At 41.3% G+C, this 17,828-nt stretch overlaps 1 protein-coding gene across 5 annotated transcripts in view; it reads right to left on the bottom strand.

Annotated features, from left to right (window-relative positions):
- Nucleotides 1-3,001: 3,001 nt before the first annotated feature.
- Nucleotides 3,002-17,828, bottom strand: part of LOC148014939 (uncharacterized) — a 48,479-nt gene continuing 33,652 nt past the window's right edge. For 4 of the 5 annotated variants that reach the window (XM_087665837.1, XM_087665838.1, XM_087665839.1 and 1 more), the window contains 14 exons: nucleotides 7,039-7,306; nucleotides 6,419-6,919; nucleotides 6,239-6,344; nucleotides 5,940-6,153; nucleotides 5,589-5,863; nucleotides 5,273-5,501; nucleotides 5,089-5,180; nucleotides 4,794-4,999; nucleotides 4,480-4,698; nucleotides 4,333-4,405; nucleotides 4,092-4,228; nucleotides 3,784-4,013; nucleotides 3,472-3,668; nucleotides 3,002-3,349 (listed from right to left, as the gene is read on the bottom strand). In XM_087665837.1, coding sequence (XP_087521963.1) covers nucleotides 3,172-3,349; nucleotides 3,472-3,668; nucleotides 3,784-4,013; nucleotides 4,092-4,228; nucleotides 4,333-4,405; nucleotides 4,480-4,698; nucleotides 4,794-4,999; nucleotides 5,089-5,180; nucleotides 5,273-5,501; nucleotides 5,589-5,863; nucleotides 5,940-6,153; nucleotides 6,239-6,344; nucleotides 6,419-6,919; nucleotides 7,039-7,291 — 2,910 coding nt within the window. In that variant the 5' untranslated portion in view covers nucleotides 7,292-7,306 and the 3' untranslated portion in view covers nucleotides 3,002-3,171. The remainder of the gene's footprint in view (nucleotides 3,350-3,471; nucleotides 3,669-3,783; nucleotides 4,014-4,091; nucleotides 4,229-4,332; nucleotides 4,406-4,479; nucleotides 4,699-4,793; nucleotides 5,000-5,088; nucleotides 5,181-5,272; nucleotides 5,502-5,588; nucleotides 5,864-5,939; nucleotides 6,154-6,238; nucleotides 6,345-6,418; nucleotides 6,920-7,038; nucleotides 7,307-17,828) is intronic. The other variant, XM_087665840.1, reaches the window with a different exon arrangement.

Here is a 17,828-nt window from a genome sequence, read left to right as displayed (position 1 = left end):
GAAATGGCATAGTAGGTATTTGAGATATTAGTATCATATTTGTTTCCTTCTTACTACATTGACAGAAAGATATGCAATTTGTGTGGAGGGTAGAACATGACAAGGCTTTCAATGTTCTTAAGAAGATGCTTATGGTGGATTGCAACCTCCTATATGGGATTTACCTTTTCATGTATTTGTTGATGCCTCCAATCTTGCAATGGGAGCATTGCTTATTGAGAATAAGGTATTTGGATGTCTTAGACCAATTTATTATGCTAGGAGAAGGTTGAGTGCCACTGAAAGGAATTATCCAGTTACAGAAAGAGAAGCACTTGTGATTATTTTTTCTATGCAGAAGTTTAGACATTACTTGATTGGAAATCAAGTAATCTTTCATGTGGATCGTCAGGCTTTTTTGTTTTTTATCAATAAACCTTAGTTAATAGGTAGGCTAGCTTGATGGATGTTGTTGCTATTTTGTATAGAAGGGGAGTGGATAATGTCTTGAGAAGATGTGTTTTTGAATAAAAGCAGGCAACATCCTTGATGAAGCTCACTCTGGACTATCATGTGGTCATTTTTCTTGTGAGATTACATGTAAAAACATATAGTAGGAAGGTTTGTGATGGCCTACTATCTTATGTGATGCACATCAGTATGCCAAAGAATGTTTGCAATGTTTGAAGGAGGGTCAACCAATTGACAAGGATAGGACGTAAGATCATCTTGTATTTCCACTTGAGCCTTTTCAAAACTAGGGAATTGATTTTTTTGGGGCAATTAAGCCAACAACAAAAAGGATCAGTAACATATATATTTTGGTTTGTACCAACTATTGTACTAAATGGGTTGAAGCTCAAGCATTGAAGGATAGTAAAGTAGCTAGTGTGGTTAATGTTTTATTACTCTAACATTATGACTAGGTTTGGCTATCCTATAGAGTTAATTAGTGGTCATGAAAATCATTTCTTAAATCATGTTATCCAAGAATTGACTATTAGGCATATGCTTTTACATAAAAAATCTACCCCATATCATCCTCAGGCTAATGGGCAAGAAAAAAGTTGTAATAAGATTATACCTCAAATTTTGAAGAAGCTTGTTGAGGGTAACATGGAAGATTGAGATGCTAAGATTGATTCAACATTGTGGGCTTTTAGAACTGCATATAAGGTGACAAAAAGACTCACACCCTTCAAAATAGTGTCTGGATTAGAGGTTGTGGTACCTATGGAATTTGTGGTACCAAGTTTGAGAATTGCAGTTATACATAAGTTGGATCTTGAGGAGTCACTGTAGTATAGATTAGAGAAACTCATGAAGTTAGACAAGGATAGGGTGTATGGAGGCAGTCTTGGGTAAACAGACATATTAAAAAGAAAAATTTTCACTAATGTGATTGGGTTATTTTTTATAATTCCCAACTCGCTAAATTTCTTGGCAAATTAAAGCTTCATTATGCATGTCCATTTGTAATTTTTAAAGATCTTGGTTAGGGTACATTTTTATTAAAAGATTTGCAAGGCAATGTGTTGAAGCTTGAATTAATGGGTTTAGGTTGACAAGATTGGTGCAACAGTCTTATTATTCAGAGATCAATTCCGTTTTACCTTGGTGTACAAATTCAATAGTGACATGCAGTGATGATAAAGAGTGGTCTTCTATTTGTCATGGTGATGGGACAAATGGCACAAAAAGTTATCAACACTTAGAAGACTTGGAATTGTGTGTTTAAATGGAGAAGAAAACTGCTTCGTTTGTGTCTTCCTCCTTCTCACCATCGGCTTTAGTGAATAGACCTGCCATCCACACCATGACTCATACTCGATGTAGCTCAGCCAGACGGCTATCTATACATAAGTGTGCTCGCAAGGATGATGATGATGATGCAAATTTTGACCTGAATGAGGAGGAACAATTTGAGCAATAGCATGATGCTGAGGTAGCGTTGAAAGCTCCACCTCATGTAGCCAGCCCTAATGCTGCACAAACACTATTTGTAGATTCTACATTGGGCTTGGATACTGATCGTGCTCCCACCAAAGAGTGGTTGGAGAAGATTAGGCTTTATGATTTTGCATGCTTGCCTTGGGCAACATGGGCAACAAATGTGCATGCTTTGATTCCAGCTCAACATTTTGAGGCAATCATAGGGAAATATTGCTAGTCAAATTGATCTTACTACGATAGTGGTGAGCCGTGTTTTTACATTACCCATGAATGTCAATGCCACATTGTGATGATGCTCAAATGAGAGAATGTTTCAAGCATTTGGAGATGTTACACATCCACGTAATGTCTATGTCTTGAAGAGGATTGATACATCCCAAAAGATGCAACTCATATGGTTTATGGAAATATTTATGATATTCATTAAAACGGATTCCATTACTTGTGAGACATATAGTCTCATCTACTATGCTGAAAAACATGGGTACACCTAATTAGGCTGGTGTGATGCATGATTAGCTTATGACTGAAATTAAAGTGCTCAAGACAAAGAAAGTGTTCCATAAGTCTCGAATGGGATGCTTTTTGGTGGCTTTATATGAATATGCTTGGATGCAATTTCCAGATTTGACTATGGATGCTTTGTTGAAATGGACTCTTGATTCTATATCCATTGATACAGGTGATGCTGATACTATGACTGAGGATAATAGTCATGGTAAAGATAGTGAGAATGCTAATACTCTTTTTGGGGGTGATGAGGGTAAGTATGCACTCTATAGGGATTTGCTTCAAGCAAGGTATCAAGAGGCTTATGCTAGGCAAGTGGCCTTGGAATTTGAATTAAACCATGGAAATCATATGAGTTTTGAAGGGGATTTTATTTTTGCGGGCTTTCATTTTCGTTCTTTTCTAATCAATCTCTTTTTTTCGAGCTTTTTCGTGCAACATATCCATTCTGCATATAAATAGTCTTACTTAAGGAGTACAACACATTACATTTACATGAACACACACACATCAAGAAAACAAAACCAACGGAAAACTAGTAAAATATATTCGTGTCAAATAGTTGCAAGGTACACTCTTCCTAAAAACAAATCAAAGATCCCAATGCATGTAATCTCTTAGACAAAATCGGGCATAGTCACATGACGAAGTGTATAATAAACATATATATAAAAGTAGTAACAAAATGAAATGTCTAGAGTCTCTCGAAAAAAAAAAACACACACTCTCTCAGCATGGTACCGGTCCACACACTATGGTGGACAAACACTCCCCATAGAGCACATCATCTATTTCTAGACACATGCAATGTCTCATCTCCTCTGCACTGGCCCGCGCCAAACCACCACACCCCGCAAACACATCCAAAACATAGTCGTAGCGTTTTGTAAATGTAGCTAGTAACCACCTAACCATATCACCAATCACATATCACCAATCAAGATATAGAATCTTTGCGGCCATGCAAGTAGAAACAATGAAAATACCATACAAGGTAACCTGAGAGCAAAAACATGCAAGACTACTTACCGAAAGAAAAGATGAGACCTCTCTGCTCCGCCTCTGACAATGACACCATCAACGTCCATGGGAAAGACACAATCATCCATCATGTAGCTACGATACGCTGGAAACAATCTCTCTGAAATCTTCTCCCTAGCCTCTCTGTCGTAGCAAGGCACAACATGACCAGCACGATGCCAAAGACACACAGTAAGATCAAGTACCTATTCACAAGTGGAAATAGAATAAGTGATCCATGTTTTTATTTAAAGCATGTAACATAAACTTTATTTAGAACATACAACCGTACGTTCAACGTATCCAACTTTGTTATCTTACCGCCTCTCTAGTAACGGGATGTCGATAAGCCTTGGAGTCACACATGAGTGTCCAAGTGCGGTGAAGCACAAACCCCACCCTTGCCGCATCCATAATAAACTCACCTATATGCTCTGCTAAGCACATAGTGACTAAGAATCCCTGGTCGGCCAAATACTCGCGAGCAAGGTCCATACAACCCATAACTAGACCCTTTGAGAACGTGTTCCACTTGGGAATAGTCATTTCCTCTACAAACAACATTGGTATTATGATATATGAGAAGTGAGTTTGATGTAAACCCTTGTGTGATAGAAAGCATAACTTACCCAATGGGATGGGACCTAGAGCATCCACAAGCAAGCTCGTAGGAAAATCCGCAAATATCAATCGAGCCACCTCTTGACATGGAACTCCATCTTTGCTATAAAGATGCATCTTTTGTGTTGCAAAAAACTTGTTGATGCTATACACAAAACAACATAGTCATTAATGCAAAGTAACCAATGATGCAATGCTATATGCAACATGTAAATTGATGTTCTTGCAATATGTAGTTGTCATGTCTACCTATCAAGGGCAAATCTATCAATTTGGGTCACATCCACTAATAGAGCATTGACATATGTTTGATACTGGAACCCTGCAACAATTATCTCAAAGTAATTTATTTTTAATAATCATACACGAATTTCAAGTTAATATAAGACTTCACACCTACTAAACGGGTCATAGGTCGCCTCTCCCAATTCTCTCGACCAAGAGATGAATCTGCAACAAAGGAGGTGGTGGGCACCATAGAGGACTCTGGCACATTTTTTCTCCCTGGATTACCTTGAGTACCCTGGGTGGCACCTTTCGTAGCCTTGGTTGCTTGCTTCTCTACAGTGGTGGGTGCGGTAAGCGGTTCATGAGTATCAACTCCCTCCTTGAATCCTACATAGTATCATTCACCCTTAGACTCCCATGCATGAGCACAAAAACTATTGCTACAAAAGCGACAAGATGTTTACATAGATTGAAGTACTTACTGTCATGCAGATCTTTCTCTTGCTTAGGGATAACCCCCACAGGGTAATCCAGCCACCAAGGGCAAACACTTGCCTCCCATGCCGTCAATTTTCTATCACGTAATGATGGAGAATACATAGTGTTCTCGTCACGAACATCAATCCACTCTCTTGTGAATTGTGGAGTTGCATCCAGCCTCTTCTCTTCTACACATTGTAGTATCCACCTGCAACATTCTTGCCAATTACGCAAGCAAATGCATGCAATCTAATATGAAAATCAGACACACAATCTAATATGAAAATGCATGCTAACCTATAAATCACACGTTTGGCTGAAAACGTAAGCTCTGGCATCTTCTCTGCAACATCTGAAGATTTCACTCCATCCAAGAGGTGTACAAAAGCCTACACAAGTTTCACAAGCGCTTAACATTAGCACATATACATTTTAAGAAAGAACTTAAGAAAGCAATATGAATGCACTGCATTGAGTCAACCTGCATGACATGATTCTTCATGTTAAGCTTAAAGAACTCCTCAAATGAATCTGGTAGCTGTGGACCTTCTACTTGTATCCTATCAATCTGAAGTAGTGCCTCCGAATGCAAGTGAGCCCAATATGTCTCTTTCTTCATGTAAACCCGAAAGAGCTTATAATCACCAAAATGCGGGTATTGGGGGTCTTTGGCCTTTGTGAGACTCATAAGATGCAACAATATTTTTTTCCTGTGATGCACAACAATATACACAAATAGAAAGCATTGAAGAAAAAAGCATCACATACACACACCTTGCGTTATATATACAAATTACCTTTCCGCAGGGATTTTTGAGCTTGTGAGACAATACAGCTTGTCTCTTGTGATCTTGAGCATGCTTGCATCATCCCACTTTAGCCCAAATAATAACTTAAAGAACTCATCACCATTTTGGGGATTAGCAATGGATAGGTATTTGTAACCCCTATCCTTAAGGTGCTCCTCTTCCACCCTTGTAGCCTTCTCCAAATGTTTCTTCCTCTCTACCTCATCTAGACCAAGAGCCTCAAGCTTAGCAGTTTCTTTTGAGATGAAGACATGAAATTCATCCTATCATTCCAAAAAAAAACTAAATTAGAGATAGAAAAGCACATCTCATACAAGTGAGCCATAGAAAGAAAATCACCTTCCATACAAGCTGAGATATTAAACCGCAAGGAGAGTTATACCATGGAGCAACACCATGATAATACCTTGCCTCTATACTCATCTCAACCTCAGCCCACTTCCTCATGGCCGGACTCAATCTATCTAGAATGGAGTCTTTGTTTGCAATACCAAACTTTTGAAACATATACACCTCATGCGCAATATTTGGAGTAACATGAGCTCTGGCAATACTATTGAAAACAAACAAAAGCATAATATGAGAATGTAAGTGTAACATATTACAAAGAGGAGCATAGTTAAAGGAAGAAGACTTACGCGTTGGTGGTGTCTAGTGCGAGTAGTAGCTCTGCTTCCTTTGCCTTGGGCACCTCAATGAATTGGCACCATACACTAACATGGTAGTGAGCACAGTCGGAGTACTCTGTAATTGAAAACCAACAAACATAAGAATGGGATACAAACATTCAATACTTGCATGTATAGTGGACAACTTACTTTCCTTGATGCGTTTCCACCACGTTTTAAGCCTGTGGTTTCCATCCCAAACCAAGAACTTTTTACCCTTAAGGTCTTGCCACTCTCTTCCAAGAGCCCTCTCAAAATCCTCATTTCTTTGACGCCATATTGGACCCCATTCATCTAGATTGCTGGCTGTCACAGACATGGTCTCCCCTCTCGGACCTTCAACTGACACAAGGAAGTGTCCCATAGTCTCAAGATAACCAGTGGAATCAAAGGAAGGAATCAACCACTGGGCATCATCCGTAGCAAATCTGACTGCCTCATGAGCCACTAATCTGCAAAGAGGCACAAGAGGAGGTAACGTCCTCTTTTTTATATAAAATTGACTCAGCACATCCTTCATCAGTCCTAGAGAGACTTGCTTGCCTAAGTTCCTTGAGTGCTTCTTTTCTTTTTCATCATCATTCTCCCTTTGATCACTATCACCACTCACCTCTTCTTTGTCATCTAGACTATCATGCTGCACATTAGTCTCTGTAGGAGCACATATTAATAAGTAAAAATTAAAAAAAGTAGCATTAAACCAATCATATTTAATACATAACACTGAACAAAGCATCATATGTAAATGAAATGGACACATAAGTGACTACCTGTGTGCTCCGCAACCCCGTCAATTGTATTGGAGTCCCCATCCACTTGTGCTTCGTCATCAATGTAGACACATCTTTTTGGACCACGTCCTTTCTTTGTTGAAGGAGTGTCCACTGATCTCAAACGTGATGATGCTTCTTGCTCTAAGATCCGCCCAGGAACACATCCTGAACGTAGCTTCATACAGACTTCACGGCTACTATGAGGTGACACACATTTCTTTCTCTTTATAAGCACTCTTTTAGGTGCCATAACTTTCTCTACACACTTACAAATAGATACACAATCAACCTCTTTAAGATTAACAACACAATCAATCTCTTTAAGATTAGCAACACAATCAATCTCTTTAAGGTCACGGGACAAAGCCACGGACGAAGCCACACGCTTGTGCATAAGCCCACGGATCGTCCGTGCGGACGCAGACGATTGGGGGGTTCAATCTCTTACCTTATTCTCACGAAGCATATGGGATGAAGCCACACGCTTGTATCCATGGGGGGTTCAATCTCTTACCTTGGAGGCCTGTCGGACGGCATACGGGACGGCATACGGGACAGTTGCCATGGGGCATAAGCCCACCCATTGTCCGCGTGGACGCGGACGATTGGGGGGCTTCAAGGTGTTACCTTGGAGGCCCACACGACGGCGCATACCAAATGACGGGATGGCATACAGGACGGTTGCCACGGGGCATAAGACCACCCATCGTCTGCGTGGACGCGGACGATTGGGGGGCTTCAAGGTGTTACCTTGGAGGCCCACACGACGGGACGGCATAACCAAATGAGGGGATGGCATACGGGACAGTTGCCATGGGGCATAAGCCCACCCATCGTCCGCGTGGACGCGGATGATTGGGGGGACTTCAAGGTGTTACCTTGGAGGCCCACACGACGGCTTAGCCCACACGAAGCATGACCAAATTAACAAGCTAAAGCGTGACAAAGCTTAAGCATGACCAAAAGGCAAAAGACGAAGCGTGACCAAAAGACAAAGCGTGACCAAAAGACGAAGCGTGACAAAGCTTAAGCAAATGACCAAGCTTAAGCCCACCCATCGTCTGCGTGGACGCGGACGATTGGGGGGCTCAAGATGTTACTTGGGACGGACGAAGCCGTTGATATCACGGATTGGGAGGCCACGGACGAGGCCACGGAAGAAGTCGTTGATTGGGAGGCCACGGACGAAGCCGTTGATCGTCGCTAGTTCTGCAGGAGTTGCGAACAGTCGCGGATGCTGCGAGAGCTGCAGGAGTTACGGACAGTCGCGCAGGATACGAGAGCTACAGGAGCACCGTCGTTGTGGGGCACCGTCGTGAGGCACCGTCGTGAGCTACAGGAGCGAGAGCTACAGGAGCTACAGGAGTTACAGGAACGAAGCGAGAGCTACAGGAGCTACAGGAGCTACAGGAACGAAGCGAGAGCTACAGGAGCTACAGGAGCTGCAGGAGTTGTGGGGCACCGTCGTGAGAGAGAGACGGAGAGAGGGAGAGAAGGGAGAAGGGAGAAAGAGAAGGGAGAAAGAGAAGAGAAAGAGAAGGGAGAAGGGAGAAAGAGAGAAGGGAGAGAGAGAGAAAGAGAAGGGAGAAAGAGAAGGGAGAAGGGAGAGAGGGAGAAAGAGAAGGGAGAAGGGAGAAGGGAGAAAGAGAAGGGAGAAGGGAGAAGGGAGAAGGGAGAAGGGAGAAAGAACGGAGAAAGAGAAAGAGAAGGGAGAAGGGAGAAGGGAGAAAGAGAGAAGGGAGAGAGAGAGAAAGAGAAGGGAGAAAGAGAAGGGAGAAGGGAGAGAGGGAGAAGGGAGAGAGAGAGAGAGAGAGGGAGAAGGGAGAAGGGAGAGAGAGAGAAAGAGAAGGGAGAAAGAGAAGGGAGAAGGGAGAAAGAACGGAGAAAGAGAAAGAGAAGGGAGAAGGGAGAAAGAGAGAAGGGAGAGAGAGAGAAAGAGAAGGGAGAAAGAGAAGGGAGAAGGGAGAGAGGGAGAAAGAGAAGGGAGAAGGGAGAGAGAGAGAAAGAGAAGGGAGAAAGAGAAGGGAGAAAGAGAGAAGGGAGAGAAGGGAGAGAGAGAGAGGGAGAGGAGAGAGAGTGAGAGCAAAGAGAGGAGAGAGTTGAGAAAGAGAGGAGAGAGTTGAGGAGAGACTTAATAACCCTAATAAAGAAGTTAGCCGTTGATTGCGTAATTAGGTAACTAGTTGACCGTTAAATAATTAAATAATTAATACAACATAAATAAATTATGAGTGCATAAAGGTGAAGGATGGTGGGTGGTTGAGTCGTAAATTTTTATATTGATTTCTCTCCGCTTGTAGTGACGATGAACTGTTGCCTTCTCTTCATCAAATACACACTATGAGCTATATTCAGAGTTTTCTTCTCTTCATCAAATACTAACCCACCAGAGGGCACAACATGTCGAGTTTTGCTATTTTGACATGGAGACTAGCCAGTGACTGCTTAAAGCACAGGGTTTCATTAAGAAATGGGGAGATTCTTTTGAGTGAGTACTACCTACAGAATCTATTGCCTCCAACACAAAAATTCCAGGGGTTGCAAGCCATCATAGAGAATGATGGTGGAGCAAACAATGTCACTGTGTCTCCAAGATGGGATCATGAAGGGCATGCGCACTATCTGATTGATAGTACATTATTAGCCACCTACTCTATCAGGCACTCATGTAACTATGTGTGCATCTCTAACAGTATTGAGTCAATAGAAGATGAGATTGACAACTACATTGATTGTACTCCAGGTTGTAGCAAATCAACTCCAGTGTGTCTTGACGTACACTCAGATAACAAGAAGGATGTTGATGACACAAATGTCGGGGAGGACCTATGTGTGGGCAGCCAAAGCGAGGACTTATCTTCCTATGATAACTCGATTGCAGCCTTCATTGAGGAGAAAGCTAGAATGGGTAGATTGAAAAAATTACTAGCGCTCTGTGGACCTCCACGAAGGGTGGATGAGCTCCCAATCGAGTATAATGGCACAATTGCTTTTGAGCTTCCAGCCACAGATAGCAAGAAACGAATGATGGGTATGGAACAAAAATATGATGGTCACCTGTGGTCGCGGACCTCACAGACAAATATGGCAATTGAGTGCACTGTGCGCTTGAGCTATTGTCTTGGAAGTCTTCAATGTCTTAGGATCACTTGTCCTTACTACATAACAGAGGGAAAATACAATGATGTTTTTTTCCATGGTCACTTGGATAGAACCGTGAGCATGGGTTATCCTGCAAGTGAGGGAAACTCCAAGATAACATGTCACTATTGTCTTAATGTTGCTACTTGTGTAGCCATTTGCAAATGCATGATCTATTATGTGTTGCCGCTGGATCCTACAATGACACATTTGGTGATCCATGTTGGGGAGCATGCTCACAGTGTTCAACATGGCACTAAGAGGGCAACCCTTGACAAGGTGCGGAGGCTTGTGAGCACGGTCCTAAAGATCGAAAAGGGAGGCCCACGAAAAATACAGATGCTAGTCGCTCGGCAGATGTTGTTTGAATCTTTAACAAAAGAAGACGAGTCGGAGGCAACAGAGGTGGATCTTAATCATTTTCTAGAAGAAATGATGCCACTTGTGCAGAATAAAGGGTAGGCTTGTGCATTATTATTTTCTGCTTACAATGTATGTCCTGCATTTGAAATAACCCTCTAATAAACACATAGATTCAAAGGCATTGTTTCACAAGAAAGAGCCAAACAAGGTCAGGTGGTTGGTGATGGGTATGACAACATACTTCTTTTGCAAAAACGTTGTGTCTTCCCATTTTTCCATGGAAGTAGATTTCCAGGACAAGGTGATGCCAAGGAGAAGTGCTACTTGTTTAAAATGTCCACCAAGGGACCAGCATCAGGGGTGGACTTAGTGAATCGTATGAGGCGAATTGGGACTGGAGATTTACGACGTGCATGGGTGTTTGATCATACCCATAGGATTGATGGGTGGGCAACTATGTCTTGTTCAGTTTATGATCACGGGTATGTGGCAACATAATGAAAGCTTTTATTGAAATTAAATTGTTGTTGATGAACACTATACTAATGTATCAATCATGAACTAGCATGAGAGCATTGCAAGTAATTGCAATATGTGAATTTAAAGAGGAGGATGAAGAGTCTCAAATCCTGTTTTGGAGAAATTTGAATTCTGTCATGGTTCAATGTGGCCAGGATCCACCTGACTTTGCTGGATTTATGTCCGATGAGGCAAGTGCGAATTGGATGGCAATAAGGGCTGTGTACAATAGAGGGCCTCATAACATAATGGAAGGGAGGGAGCGTTCTTGTCTTTTTCATTGGGAGCAAAGTTTGCAAAAGCATACCAAGAAATTAGTCATTGTGGATAAACAAATGCACCACATTGAATTGTGTGAAGCATGGAGGCTAGCAACGACAACTCAACTAGCCTCACTTCAAGCCTCTGCTATCCGAGATTGGTGGGCACGAAATGTCAACAAGGAACACATCAAGGCTTTGGATAGGTGGTTGAAATGGTGGGAGCAAAGAATTGCCCACTGGGGAGGAATTGAATCTCATGTAAGTGTGACATTTTTTCCAGCTCCTTAAGATTTGTTGCACAATGTAGCAATGTGAAGAGCTACTGATTCTATTTTTGGATTTGACTCCGCAGGCTAACAAAAGTCCTTGGGAACATGCTCAAATTCCAAGCATAAACTTATCAGAAAGTGTCCATGCTAGTTGGTTAGCAGGTGAGGGTGGAAAACGAAAGATATCACTTTATGATGCATGTGTTAGTGATGTCTTGAATGCATATATTCAATGTGCAAAGAGGTTGGGCTATACCACGGGGAGGTTTATTGGATCTGGGCCTTCTATGGAGTCTTTGTTGGCTAGTGCCAGCAAAAGGGAATCCCCAAATCCCTCCTCTGTTGCACGGGCATTGCAAGGTGTTGTAGCTGGAAGTCCTTTGTACGAGGAGCCTATAATGCAAGGTGATAGGGAGACTGTGCAAAGAAAAAAGAAGGGAGGTGGAGCAACTGTAAGTTCTCATAGACCGGGATACGTGATGGAGTCAAGGCAAAGGAAAATCAGGGGCAGGCCGTGGAGTATACAGTTTGACGATGGAAAGATGGAAGAGATATGTATCCAAGAGGATGAGGAGATACCAATCAAGCCCTTTGCAGGTGGAGTAAGTGCACCAAATGCGGAAACATCAACTCACGTAGAAGAGGTAGAAGTGGCACAGGAGGAGTGGGCTTTACGAAGGACACCACCTAACTGTGTGAGAAAGTGTTTTGGTATGGAGGGTAGAAAGAATTGCAGCAGCAAATTACAGAGTTGGCAAGTGGGGTTAGTCGCACCATGCTTTTGGTCTGAGAGAGCCTATAAGAACAAGGCCATTGCACAATGGATATGGTTCTGTAATCATGATGTCAAGCATACAAACGCTGTGCAGAAACAAGTGATAGCATCACCAATTGTTCCATCTTTGTGGCCAGTTGATATAGGAACAAATATATCGAAGGAAGAGTGTAGCAGCCTAAGACAGACTGGTTTCAAGTTTGCCTGCTTTAGCTTTACAGCACCACCAAGGAACGAGAAGAACAAACCTCCTATTTCTATAGAATGTGGTTCAAGCGGGAGAAGACGCAAGTGGAGACATGGAATTTCCAAAGATGCACAAAAGAGAATAGAGACAGCTGGTTGCATGGTTGTGACATTCTTGGAGGAGGTAGTGCAACTTGAGAGACAACATTCAGTATTTCGAGTCTTGACAGAGAGTTGTTATGATGTGCACATCAAAGAAGAGCCTAGGTGCACTTGTCCTGATTTTCAAAAAAGAGAATCTAACCAAAAGGCATTTCTTGCTTGCAAACATATGTATTATGTGTACATGCACATACTTGGCCTTCAACCCAAGGAGCACATGGTCATACATCAACCTACACTAACCCCCACAGACCTTGCCTTTGTGTTAGGGCAAACAAGTAAGATATGCCCTGTTATGTAGGAAGCCCAACATAAGCATGGCTCATTCATTGTTCTGGAGGACTCATCATCATGCACTTCATTAGGGTGTGACATGTCCTTTTTGTTACATGAAGATCTTGGAACCTTTCTAGATATTGTACTCCTTTTGGGTAATGCAAAACTTTGGAATGTTATTATTTGTTGTGATTATTCAACACCATTGCTCCCTTTATTGTGAATGGGTTAGTAATGCATGATGCACAATATATTTTTGACATGTCATTTGTAGAAAGCATCCAAGGTTGTTTCAAAAAGCTCTAAAAATCAATTTCAATTGCAAAAGCACGAAATCAAAAGCTTGCAAAAATAACACACCCAGTTTTGACCATGTCATGCATATGAATAAGCATGTTAAAATGGGTGCTTTGAAGACTTTGGATAATGTATATTCAATGAAAAAGAAGCAGAAAATTGGAAGAATTTGGCTTTGGGGTAGGCCTTAGTTTTGAAAATAAGTCATCAAATGTTTCTAATGATACTCCTATTTCCATTAAGAATGCATTGGGTAAATATCTCGGGTCTACTCACATATCTAATGTTCCATCTACTTCGGGTCAGTTATTAGGGGCTGATACTTTTACGATTAGCAGCATGGCATGTGTTATGGCTATGAGACAGAGAGTAATGATGTACTTGAAGCAATGTGAGCAGGCTAACTAAAGGATTACAGTAGAAGTTACAAGATTGCAAGATTAGTTGTAGACCGAGAAGATGAAGTCTGAGGTTTTGTCTCAATAGTAGTAAAAAAGGGTTCACTACGATGCCTTGCTCTTACATCATCATGCTCAGATTGCAAAGTTGTAGTAGGTTATTGAGCATAATAAAATTTTAGTGCAACTGTTTGAAAAGTGGACCGAGGAGCTTAAGACTAAGTGCTTAGATGAGATGCAACAGTTTATGGATGTGTATGGGAGGTTGTAGGTTGATCATAAATTATTGTTGCATAGATTTCACCCTTTGAATGTTGTTGAGTAGAAGATACTTCAGAATTTGGATGTTGATGTTGATGGATTTGTGATACTTAAATGAGAATATTGCGATATTCATGATACTTTGGTTTTGGAGGTGAAGCAAGCATGGCAAAAGGTTACCCAAAATTTGGGTGTCTTGGTTTCTAGACCTTATACAATGTTTGAGCGGTGATTTTTGACTCCATAAAGTGCTAGAAAATTGCCAAAAAACTTAAAGTTCAGGAGAAAATTGAACCCCGTCCAAGGCAGCAGGCTATAGTCAGTTTGATTTTAAGCAGCAAGTCAGAGACAGGTGTTAATTGTGCTTTAAAGACCCACCAAGTGACGGTTGGGGAATTTTCATAATTCCTCGGCATGCCAGATGAGACTTCAGAAGATGCCTGGCAGTGCGGGACCTCGAAACGAATAGCCAAAAATTTGCAGACTTCGAGTTGGATGCTGGACGTGGGAGATTGGCCGAAAAAGAGGGCCAAGACCAAAAGGGGGCCAAGTCTAAAAAGACTTTAGGGGAAAAAGGATGTGACCCTTGGGGCCCCCAAAAACTTGATGAATGGGGGGCGGAGGGGGGGTGGAGGGGGCGGCCATTTTTTTTGGGATGAAAAAAAAAAGAGAAGCCCTCCATGGCGTAGCGCAAACCAATTGAGAGAGAGGGAGCCTTAAGTCAAGTCAGAGGTTGCAAATACTCATAGCAACTGTTAATAGCCATGGATTGCTGATATTTTTACCTTCCTATCACCACCTCTCACACGATCAATGGTTGCTTGAATTTGTTGCAACAAATCTAGTCTTCCTCTCTCCTCCATCTCTCTCTCCAAATGGTGCTTCACACAGCAAGAATCAAGAAGAGGATGCGATGACGGTTGTCCGGTATGAACTGGATTGCTCCACAATCGAGAGGAGGCTGAGGGGAGATGTTTTGCATTGAGGATTTGTTGTTGTTTGTTCCATTGGAAACTCGAAAAAATAATAAAAAAACACGCAGCACACAAGTAAGCAATATGCGCCATTTTTATAAAGGAAATTTGCTTGTTTTTGTTGTTTGATGGCTTAAATGTTGTGCACATGGAAAGAAAATTTACATGAATCTTGTTTGCATTATTTTTGAGAGCTACACGTGGATAAATGCAAAACCCATAGTTGTGCATGGTCATAATAAATAATTTAAAACCCGAAAAGTGTCTTTTTAGAGTAAAAATAAAGATTTTGTTGGTTTCGGGTGGGAAAAAGAGATGGGCATGGGATAAAGTTATGATAAAAACCATTTCTCAAATGTCAAAATCAATCCCTAATCATAGACAAGAAAATAAACTATTTTTATGTATAAATAAATAGAGAAAAATAGCTTTATAATGGGAAAAATAGATTTTTGTACTTTAAAAATTAAGGAAAAATATGATTAATGTTTGTTCATGTTTGGCAAGATTGAGGCATGAGGTTGACTCAGCTCACCCTTTTGTTTGTTCTAGTGTGTTTTTATTGCTTTTTATATCGAAATTGCAAAAAACAAAACCCTACACCTATGCAACGCAGCATAACCTAAACATTAGTCTAGGGAAAGGGTGATGTTAAGAGATTAAGAGGGCTAAGAGGTTTGAATATTTGAAATATTTTACTATGCATTTCATTTAGAGTTGGGATATTTTAGTTTAAGAGGTTAGTAGAATGAGAAATCGGTGGTAGTCTCCATACACATTGAAGCATACGTTTAGTGAAGATCATGAAAGGGCTCTTTTTCCACATCACAAAATGCTAATTTGATAAATATTTTTTTTGCACTAGGATCATATGCACTATGCATGACACATGACATGGTATAATCTCTTGGACTGCATAGTAATTGTCTTCCTAGGACATGACTTATACATGGAGTGAAAAGGAACCTTTGCTGTAAGTTAGTTGTACGGTTTCCTTGGGACTATTTGGTGAGGATCTATATGTTGAGATATCGAGCTCCACTTATGATATGCCAGGGTGACCGTTGTGCATTTATGTCATCGACTTGTCAGTTGCAGATGTGGTTGGTACACCGCCCATGAATAATAGCTAGATGATAGCTATCCTTATCTACTCTAGTTCGTGGCTCAGTTAGTATGACACCTTAGTTAGTTGAGTTTGGTTTGAGACCCATATATAGGGTTCTTCTATTTCTATGTACTTGAGTTCTTTTGGCTTACACAACTAAGAAGAAGAAAACTGTTTTTAGCCTCCACCTTTGTGTGTGTTCCCCCATTGTGCAAGCAAGAAAGCTACAAGTGAGACTCCTTCCTTCTCTCCCACAATCTTGACATGGTATCAGAGCCTTGTTCATGGTAAGGAGCTCAAGAAAGCAAACCAAGTTCGCGGTGTTCTGGTAAGAGGACCAGTGTTGCTTTCATTTTTCTATTTTGGGAGCAAGTCTCTGCAGGTAGCACAATCGGAAAGTGCAAGAGTTCATTGTCTCAGATTGAGAGAACCTTCGCGGTGTAGCAAGAGGGCAGTATATGCTGCGGGAAAAGGGCTTTAGCCCTCGGTTGCTTTGTTTTTTTTATTTGAGGCCATTTTGGGGCCTGTTTTGGAGGCGGAAGTTTTCTGCATGCACTCAGGAAAAAGCTATGTTTTATGCTGTGCGACCACTGTTCTACAGGTCGGTGAAAAGTTATTGTAGAAATTGCATCGTATGCCTGTGCGCAGAGACATTAGGAGTTACAAAATCATCCTTGTTGCCTGTTGATGCAAAATCGTCACTAGGAAGTGACTGTGTGGTCAAATACCACTTTCGTCAGTTTTGCAGATTTGCCCTTGTGAGGCTAAAGCTGTGTTCTTTGCAGTAACAGAATTTTTTGTAGTGTTCTGTAATGGCGTCTGATTCTGTTTCACAGATTTTCACTAAAAAGCTTGACAAGAACAACTTCCAAGCATGGAAGTTTAGAATGACGAATTTCCTTATGGGAAAAGGATATTGGGAATTTGTTGCAGGAAATGAAGAAGAACCAGTTTTTCCTGATGTTCCCAATCAATAGCAAATGCAAGCATTTAAAGGATGGCATGAGAGAGCCAGAAAACTTATGTACTGGCTGTCTATCAGTATTTCAGACTCTATGATTGTGCATATTCAGGATGCAAGTACACCAAAGGAGGCATGGGATACTTTGTCAAAAATGTATAGCACGAATACGCAAGCCAAGAAAATGCAGCTCAAGCAAGAGTTGCACAATGTGCAAAGAGAAAGTATGAGCATCAATGACTACCACATGAAGGTGAAGAAGATTGTAGATGCACTTGCTTCCATTGGGTCGCCAGTGGAAGATGATGATTTAGTTTCTGTGACCTTGAATGGTCTAGGAAAGGATTATGCACAGTTTCGAACATCCATTTCCGTCCGTGAAAGATTTCCTGATTTTGAGGAGTTAATTGCTCTTCTAATTTCTGAGGAGCAGAGAAATGGTGGTGCATCTTCTTCAGGAGGAACTTCAAAAGAAACTGTCTTCTACTCAAATGCTGGAAGAGGCAGAGGCAGAGGTAGAGGAGGCTGATCTAGAGGCCGTGGTAGAAATCAGAATATACAGTAAACTCAAGAAAACTAGTCCTATGGAGGAGGACGTGGTAACTCTAGAGGCAGGGGGAGCCAAAGAGGTCGTGGTGGATGGCAAAGAGGCCAAAATGCAAATAGCAATGTTGAATGCTACTATTGTGGTAAAATGGGTCATATGGCTAAAGACTGCTATAAAAAGCAAAATGACATCATGAATGGAAATTACAACAAGGGAATTATGCATCTTCTAGTAGACAGGGTGATGACAGAAATGAGCATTTGTTTATGGTGCAGCACATGAACAAT

This window comes from Lygodium microphyllum, chromosome 24, assembly GCF_053477565.2.
Source record: "Lygodium microphyllum isolate KBCC chromosome 24, Lygodium_microphyllum_v1.1.10, whole genome shotgun sequence".
In the NCBI taxonomy this organism is placed as follows: Eukaryota; Viridiplantae; Streptophyta; class Polypodiopsida; order Schizaeales; family Lygodiaceae; genus Lygodium; species Lygodium microphyllum.
This window is presented reverse-complemented; position numbering and strand designations above follow the sequence as displayed.